The following is a 10000-nucleotide window of genomic DNA, read 5'->3' on the forward strand; positions in this document are numbered from 1 at the left end:
GTTGATATTTCTTAAAAGTATTATTGGTACGCCTATTTTTAGTTGTAGCACGTGTGGTGGAAACCCTGAAAGATCCACGGAATTTAAAAATTCAGATGGATAATTAACCGCTTCATTTGGTTCCAAAACTGTGTCGACTGACTTGTAAAGGACTGCCTGGTCTCGAATCTTGGTCAAAACAATATTGTTGATTTCGTGGACGTCTATATTTTTGGGTGCAAGAATCGCTCTTTCACTTAGCCATTTATTATTTTTATAATTGTTTAGAATATTCGGAAATACTTTTTCAATCAATTCATTTTTGGACGTCTCTGTAAATGTACCGCTAAGTGAACAACAGCTGGACTACGTTCATGTATCGGAAATGAAAGAATTCGCCAAACAGCTTCGTTACTGCTTATGTATCTTCCAGCCTGATATTGTACGATTTCGTCGATATCTTTGATTTCGGGCTGCAAGCCAAAAACTGCCATGTCACTGCCTTTGTTGACGTATTTACATATGTGTTTGATTGCCTTTACGGAGTTACAGTATTCAACGTTTATGTGTGCATTAAATGTTTTTGACAATAATGGGGAATATGGAACAACCCACTGGTTATCTACTTCGATGGTGGTACCCTTACGCTTCTTTATTATTGCTGTTTTACCGCCATCTTCAGTAGATCTTCTTCTATATTGTGGGTAACCATCATTGCCAGTAATTGTGTTGGATACTAAAAGTCGAGGATATTGCTTTGTGCACCTTCCTTTGGCCATGCATGGTGAATTTTCGTTCAGTGCACCGCAAGGTCCATGTATCATATTTTTTACAATAATACCATGTAACCCCTTATCGACATTTTCATCAGGTATTTCAGCGGAAATCACATCATCAATTTCGTTCGAAGTAATTTTTTTATGTAGCCAGATTAGTATATGTGCGTGTGGCAAACCTCATTTTTGCCATTCCACTGAGTACATCCAGCATCGCACTGACCCACACACTTGAAGTTTTACTATGTAGTTTATCAGTGATTTCAACTTTTGCCGGAAGACACGGGCCGTAATGTCATGTCTATGAACCGCCGATTGTCCTTGAAGTAAAAGCTGCTGTATCTCGTTCCAAGATTGATTACATGTAAATGTAATAAATAAATCTGGACAACCATAGAGACGAACATACGCAATAGCATCTTGAGCATATTCATGCATATGACAGGGACTGCCAGCATATGATGAAGGTAAAATTGTTAATCTTCCAACGTTTGTGGTATTACCGTCATTTACAACTGCATGTCGCAAATGAATGTATTGTTCTGAGCGGAGCTTGGTCTGATTCAGGCGGATATATAGCAAATGTACTGATTCAATTTTAGCATACATATCAACGACGTATTGGTGAAACAATTGACGGCATTTTAAAATATAATTTTCTTCATCCTGCCAAATCAATAGTCTATAGGAATAATAATGCATTGCACTGCATTTCTTATTCATTTCTTTGTTAGTGGCTGGATTCATCAATTTAATATTGAAGTGATAGCCGTCGGCTCCATCCCAAAAATGATAGGATATTGCAGGGCATCGTAGCATCGAGCATATCTTAAATACCTTTAATGACGTCACCGTCATAACAAAAATGACGACAACTAACTTCATGACATCAGTTAACACACAACTATGACGTCACCCGACAGACCCACACACACACAGACAACTTATTTTTATATATATACTAGCTGTTGGGGTGGCGCTTCGCGCCACCCCAACATATATATATATATATATATATATATATATATATATATATATATATATATATATATATATATATATATATATATATATATATATATATATATATATATATATATATATATATATATATATATATATATATACATATATATATATATATATATATATATATATATATATATACATATATATATATATATATATATATATATATATATATATATATATATATATGTTTTTAACTACGTAAAACTTGCGAATATACAACATTCTTTGCTGTCCCATTGTCTGTGCATATAAATAGATTGTCAGGTTTACCGACTCTTGAACATGCAACATATAATGGTCCATGGGAAAACAATCCGTATTCAGATCTATGCCTCAAGATTCTAATGATTGCCCTTGAGCTTTGTTGATGGTGATTGCTAATCGACCATTCTCTGTGTCGCCGTCGTCATTTATATATCCCCTATACCCCCCGGCGTCCCCGTTGTAGTTGTGTCCCTGTGTCCCGGTCGTCATCTGTGTCCCGGTGTCCCAGTCTGTGATTTCTCTTTGTGTGTCCCGGGCGTCATTTATATTCCTTGTGTCCCGGTCGTCATTTGTGTCCCGGTGTCCCGGTCTGTATATACATTCGTTTTTGAATTGGTCTTTTTTTTAGTTTTTAGTTTTTTACCTTTTTTTAGTTTTTTTAGTTATACCTCATGATTCTAATGATTGCCCTTGAGCTTTGTTGATGGTGATTGCTAATCGAACATTCCCTGTGTCCCGTCGTCATTTATATATCCCCCTGTGCCCCCCGGTGTCCCCGTTGTAGTTGTGTCCCTGTGTCCCGGTCGTCATTTATATTCCCTGTGTCCCGGTCGTCATTTGTATCCCGGTGTCCCGGTCTGTATATACATTCGTTTTTGAAATGGTGTATTTTGAAATAAATTTTTGTATTTTTCCCCTTTTATCTTTTTAGTTTTTTTTTTATTTTTATTTTTTTTAGTTTTGTTTTTCTCCTTTATTTTTCGATTTGTTCCTTTTTTTCTTTTTTTTCTTTTTTAGTTTTTTTAGTTTTTTAGCTTTTTTAGTTTTTTTATTAGTTTTTTTTTTTTTTTTTTGTAGTTTTTACCTTTCTTTAGTTTTTTAGTTTTTTTTACTTATGTCCTGGTCGTCATTTATACTCCCTGTGTCCCGGTCGTCATTTGTGTCCCGGTGCTTTGTTTATGGTGATTGCTAATCGAACATTTTTTGTGTCCCGGTCGCTTTCTCTTTGAGTGTCCCGGTCGTCATTTATACTCCCTATGTGCCGGTGTCCCGGTCGTCATTTGTGTCCCGATGTCCTGGTCTGTAATTTCGTCAGTCGAAAACATGACGTCAGTCGACACAAACATGACGTCACTCGACAGACACACACACGCACAGACAACTTATTTATATATATATATAGATATAGATACGTTTTTTAACTTTTGGTTACTATGGGCTACTGTTTGCTACTTGTGCGTGCAATACCGATACGCCCGATACCACGTACAGCCTTTACCCAGGGACTATGGAGGGTCATATCATCATCAAAACCGTTGTTATTGAACCTCTGACCTATGTTAAACAAAATGGTCATCTCAAAATTTTTATAGGACAACTTAAGGCATAATGGAAAGGGGGCTATTTTCCCTCTAATCTCTTCAGTCACTTAAAAAAAGCACAAGTAAATTTATTTTCTGTTCAAATGAGCCATTAAAATCTCTCTTTGATGCTCTGGTCATTCGTTAGCCCCGGTGAAAAAGAAAAGAAAAAAAGACACATCAGTGCTACCCATGCAAAAAAGTGATTTTTCTCTGTGTTCAAGGTGAAGGTCTGTAATTGTCCTACCAATGGTTTTCGACCACAGTGATTCCAATGGTGGCTTTTTATTTCGATATGACGCCATTTTCAAGGGGTTTCAGGCTCATTTGCAATCATGGTTGCAGCTACTGCTGCAACCATGATTACCCGGCTACGATATGATTGTTGTAACCCTAGTCTTAAGTATAAAGTACGAACTAGATATTGCGATTGTCTCTTACCACCAACCCCCCTGGAGATTGTATTTATGACAAATGTGAAGAACATTCTTATGTTGTTTCTGTTTCACTAGGCTAACTTTTCCATTTTGAAGTTTTAGATCTGACACGGTGCTCACTTTCCAAACGGTTTATCTCCAATATAAAATTTAAATTTTAGTTTTAGATAAATGGAAGTTGCCCACTTGTATTCTCTGTATCTGTGAAGGAGCTACTAAAAACTGTACTAAGGAATCGGACATTCAAAGAAGGCAAGGTTTTTATGGAATGTTTGCAATGCAAAAAGAATATTGGCTAGACGGTGGGAAGTTACGGCTCAGAGAAGATGATAAATTGAGTCCTGACGCAGGTAATTTATATATATTTACTTGAAATTCAAACAAATTAATCTTAAAAATTACTTCGTAAACAAAAAAAGGAAAAACACCTGCCCGTAGACAATTTAACCCCAAAAATGACCCTGCAGAAAATTAGCCCCCCTCCACCCCACATATATAATTGAGCAGTCAAAGGACAAATATAAAATATAAAGAATAAAGAAAATAAGAGATTTTGGAATATTTAACTTAAATTCTGGAACATCGGTGTTGAGACTACATATTTTTTAAGATACTTCATACATATTTTTAAAGTATGGTGTAGAATATCTTATAGTACTTATTTTTTTCTTATTTTAATTCTTTTTTTGGTTTTTGGGGGATGAATTATCATTGAAAACGGTTTTAAAATATGACAGTCATGGTTCCATTCCTATGATGGAAGCGCACGGAGATACAGGTTGGAATTAAGATGTCCAAGTCATTACTTCCCGTTGACTTGTTCTGGTACCGACATATACACTATTTGATGCCAATTCACCCCTTAAGACCGAAAGCACGTCCGCTAGGTTTATTTCCCGGTTCCCCGTCGGAAGTACCCCTAAGAGGTATTTTCAAAAACCTAATTTAAATAACATAGAATCAAATTCCAAGTCAAAACCAAGGAAATTTAAAAGTAACAAAACTCCTTAATTAAAAAACCAAGCAGAAAAAAATCTTTTATCCTAATATACTATGATAATTGGACCACCAGCCACCAAAACACAGTTGAATGAATTAAAAGTAACAAAGATATCAAAATATTTCCTATAGGATTTTCTACACCAAACATTGTAAATGTATTTTGGAATACAGGTAAAATTTTCCTGAACTCCTTTTTCTGTTCATTCTATTGATTCGTCTAAATTTCCCTCTGACTGCTTAATTTTGGAAAATTGTGGAGAATTGTCTGAGGAATAAGTTTCTGTGGGGAATTTTCTACCGGGAAAATATTAGAGGAATTGACCAGAGATAATTGAGGAAATAAATGTTTACGTACGTAACAACAGCCTACGTGCTATCTTCACGTATAACCAGGGATTCCCCACTTGACTGTCAGTCCCTGACTTCTAGCGAGTCATGTGAGAATGTCTCATCCTTAGCATAACTAAGCAATTTCCTATTATATAACAAGTAAAGAAATCATGAAGAAAAATCGTCTTGAAGAAAATGTCTTAGAAACGTCTTTAAATGTCTTGAAACGTCTTTAAAAGCGTCTTGAAGAAAAATGCCTTGAAAAACATTTTGAAATATCTTGAAACGTCTTGAAACATGTCTTGAAGAAAAATGTAATAAAAACGTCTTGAAATGTCTTGAAACGTCTTGAAAAATGTCTTGAAGAAAAAGCTCTTAAAAAATATTTTGAAATGTCTTGAAAACCGTTTTGATTAACGTCTTGAAGAAAACACTCCTTATGATTTAAAGCTTGCGTTTGCATCTTAACTAGAGGCTTCCTGAACTCTAACAAGTCCTCTTACGTAGCATTCCGTCTTTAGAAGCCTTCCTATGCGTGTCTTTAAAAACCAACCTATGTTTGTCTTTAAAAACCTTCCCTTTGTTGTTTTTAAAAGTCTTCCTATGTGTGTCCTTAAAAGCCTTCCTATGGGTGCATTTAAAAACTTCATATCTGTGTCTGTAAAGACCTTCCTATGGCTGCCTTTAAAAGCATTCCTATGAGTGTCTTTAAAAACCTTCCTATGACTTGACTTCCTTGACTTGGGTCTTCTGTCGGGCACTGCTCAGCGTGGAGAATGACGTCTGCCTCCTCCATCTGCATTGTTCCGGTGCGAGCGTGGTCTTCGACCGGGTACTGCTCAGCGTAGAGAGTGACGTCTGCCTCCTCCATCTGCAATGTTCCAGTACGAGCGTTTGTTCTTCGCTCCGTCTGATGTTTGCCATTGCCAGAAACTCAGACATGCTGTCGGACTGTCACTTTTTCGGTCGGCTATGGGGTCGCTTCCAACCAGACTATTCGTAGCACTTATATTTAAGTGGAGGGCTGCTAGCCCAACCGACCGTAGGCCTGGAATCTGATTAGGGGTAGTTTAAGCTCCATTCTATGGCTGCCTTTAAAAACTTCCTATGTTCCAGTTTAAAAATCTTCCTATTTATGCCTTTTTTAATGGGCCGGTTTAAAAACCTTCCTGTGCTTGTCTTTAAGTGCCTTCCTATGGCTGCCTTTACAAACTTCCTATGGCTGCCTTTGGAAGCATTCCTATGTGTTTCTTTAAAAACCTTCCTATGTGTGTCTTTAAAAGCCTTCCATTGGCCACCTTTAAAAATTTCCTATTAGCCGGTTTAAAAACCTTCCTGTGTGTGTCTTTAAAAACCTTTCTGCCTATGTGCCGGTTTAAAAATCGTCCTATGCATGCCTTCTTTAATGGGCCGATTTAAAAACCTTCCTGTGGGTGTCTTTAAAAACTTTCCTATGGCTGCCTTTACAAAGTCCTATGGCTGCCTTTAGAAGCATTCCCATGTGTGTGTTTAAAAACCTTCCTATGTGTGTCTTTAAAACCTTCCTATGGCCACCTTTACAAACATTCTTATGACTGCCTTTAAAAGCTTGCTATAGGTCGGTTCAAAAACCTTCCTATGTGCTTCTTCAAAATCATTCTTATGGCTGCCTTTAAAAACTTTCTATGGCTGCCTTTAAAAGCATTCACATTACCTTACAATAATTCGTGTCTATTTGCATAAGTACACAAAACTCTATTACGTAACATGCACCTGTATCCATTTGCATGAGTAAACAAGTAACAAGCACATACATCTTTTAGAAAACATTCCTAATTCCATAGCAAGCATCTGCACCTCTTAGAAAACATTCCTTATTACGTAACAAGAACCTGTTTCTTGAAGAAAACAACCCCTTGTTACTTAACATGCATCTGCGTCTTGTCATGAGGAGGATCACCGTTAAACTTCTCCGTCTTCTTAAATCATGAAGGGAAGAAACGATTAGTAGCTTTGGGTCACTTGAAAGGCCTTATTCCCCCCAACCAACTTTTTGTTAAGAATTCCATAGCAAGCATCTGCACTTCTTAGAAAACATTCCTTATTACGTAACAAGAACCTGTTTCTTGAAGAAAACAACCCCTTGTTACTTAACATGCATCTGCGTCTTGTCATGAGGAGGATCACCGTTAAACTTCTTCGTCTTCTTAAATCATGAAGGGAAGAAACGATTAGTAGCTTTGGGTCGCTTGAAAGGCCTTATTCCCCCCAACCAACTTTTTGTTAAGAATGACATATAAAACTGAACAAAATCGTGGAAGGTAGCTTTCCAATACAATAGTGCTGGTGAAAAGCTAGGTAGTTGGCTTAAGGATATATTTCAAACTTTGCCGATTTTTTGTTTTCACTTAAATCGGCATTATGGTACCAAAGTAATTAACGATTTTTGACTGTGGCTTTCTATAAATCGATCGGATTTGCCAAATTAAAAGATCAACCTGCAGAATGTTTGGAATGATATGGGGTAAAATTTTGCGTTAGAAAAAAATTATGAAAACTTATCTAAAATACAATAATCAAATTTAATTAATTCAAATAATTTATTTAATATACGAAAGAAATTCAAATAGCCTGGTATTTTGAAGCACCAAAGGTACCAGAGGAAGATGCTTACACCTTCATGCTCTATTAGTTACTTCTTATCCTCTTTCACTTTCACTCCCTATTTAACTTTCAAGGATTCTGTTGGAAGATAAAGGTAAATATATTTAAAAATACTATTGATGGATAATGGCGTGATTGTTTGAATTTGCAATAATTCATTAGAATAAAAATGAATATATAGATATGTAAGAATTAATCAAGTGTATTTCACAATAAGTAAAGCAAATAGAAAAATTTTCAAAGTATAATTTAATAGACACTTTACGAATTCGTTTTTTAGTTCTCTATTTGTAGCTTTCAGACGTTGTGCTACCGATGTGGAATGTTCATCGAATACTGTTAAAACTTATTTGAGGAAATATAAAAAGGTTAGTTCACTTTCATGCTCTTAATCCTCATCTGTGTTACTAAAATATGAAAAATCCTTACTTAGACAATTCAATTCAATTCAATTTATTAATATAATACGCATAACAAATAAAATACACTGGGTCACCACGGAGAGACAGAGCTCGTGATTGTGATGACCCCATCAATATTTACAACATAAACAATATTAGTTGAAGATCCAGTACCCAAGTCCACGGCCCACCACAAAAAGCAGAATTACACAATAAAAACACAATAACAAAACAATCAAACAAACGTGCACGGAGAATGACATCATGAGCAATCAGAGACGATGGAAAAAAAATCCATAGAGAAAAAAAAGATTAAAAAAAAGATTGAAAAAGATTAATTGCATTCAGATTTTGCGTTGGATTCTCAATCTGATCGTACTAAGAGGACAATTTATTAGAAGTTAGCCTCTAAGAGAATGCTAAAAGTCAAATTTTCTTTATCATGTGTCGTAGTACAAAGGTTTTTATACAAAACTAGCTGTTGGTGGGTTGGTGGGGCGCCAACACCTAGTTGGTGGGGCGCTTCGTGCCCCCCCCCCCAATTCCCCCCGCGCGCATATGTCGTTACGTGCCATATTAGTTACGTGCCATTGTAGTTGTGTCCCTGTGTCCCGCCACTGAATATATATATATATATATATATATATATATATATATATATATATATATATATATATATATATATATATATATATATATATATATATATATATATATATATATATATATATATATATATATAGATTGCCAGGTTTACTGACTCTTGAACATGCAACATATAATTGTCCATGGGAAAAACAATCCGTATTCAGATCTATACCTCATTATTCTAATGATGTGTCCCTGTGTCCCGGTCGTCATTTATATTCCCTGTGTCCCGGTCGTCATTTGTGTCCCGGTGTCCCAGTTTGTAATTTCTCTTTGAGTGTCCCGGTCGTCATTTATATTCCCTGTGTCCCGGTGTCCTGGTCGTCATTTGTGTCCCAGTGTCCCGGTCTGTAATTTCTATTCGAAAAATCCCTGTGTCCCGGTCGTCATTTATATATCCCGCCTGTGCCCCCGGCATCCCCATTGTAGTTATTTCCCTGTGTCCCGGTCGTCATTTATATTCCCTCTGTCCCGGTCGTGATTTGTGTCCGGGTGTCCCAGTCTGTAATTTCTCTTTGAGGTTCCCGGTCGTCATTTATATTCCCTGTGTCCCGGTCGTCATTTGTGTCCCGGTGTCCCGGTATGTAATTTCATCAGTTGACAAACATGACGTCAGTTGACAAACAACTTCATGAAGCATACAGCTCAATCCTTATAATGACGTCAGTCGACAAACATGACGTCACTCGACACACACACACACACAGACAACTTGTTTTTATATATATAGATTGTTTTCAACAATTTTTTATTTCCAAAATTATTTTTAACTTATTTCATGTATTGTTTCTTAATTTATTATTAGATTCTTCAATTATTTCTTTATTCTAACTTATTATATTATTAACTTTATTTTATTATGTATTTTATTGTTAGTATTTATTAATTCTTTAATTATTTATTACTGAAACGTCTGCGATCAAGCTGATATAAAGTGTTAGATTATTCTACCAACAAGAATGAATAGGACAAAGTGATTAATTCATTTAAATTAGATAATTCAGCAAATTTTAATTGCCGCCTCTCGGCAGCTTCGTGGTCTGAATACTATTCAGTTATATTTTCCAAACTTAATTATGCGATGCGCACATTTTACTCAAAATTGCTTGATTCAGTGCCTTTACAATCATTCTTATGTGTGTGTTACAAACCTTATACGTGTGTTTTCAAAAACTTTCCTATGGGCG

General features: G+C 35.9%; 1 protein-coding gene across 3 annotated transcripts in view; it reads left to right on the forward strand.

The window, feature by feature from the left end:
* Nucleotides 1–10000, forward strand: part of LOC136043856 (transmembrane protease serine 11D-like) — a 56906-nt gene that overhangs the window by 24742 nt on the left and 22164 nt on the right. For 2 of the 3 annotated variants that reach the window (XM_065728805.1, XM_065728803.1), the window contains exons 6-7: nucleotides 3951–4139; nucleotides 8059–8132. In XM_065728805.1, the coding sequence (XP_065584877.1) occupies nucleotides 3951–4139; nucleotides 8059–8132 (263 nt within the window). The remainder of the gene's footprint in view (nucleotides 1–3950; nucleotides 4140–8058; nucleotides 8133–10000) is intronic. The other variant, XM_065728806.1, reaches the window with a different exon arrangement.

The sequence above is a fragment of the Artemia franciscana genome, chromosome 2, assembly GCF_032884065.1.
Source record: "Artemia franciscana chromosome 2, ASM3288406v1, whole genome shotgun sequence".
In the NCBI taxonomy this organism is placed as follows: Eukaryota; Metazoa; Arthropoda; class Branchiopoda; order Anostraca; family Artemiidae; genus Artemia; species Artemia franciscana.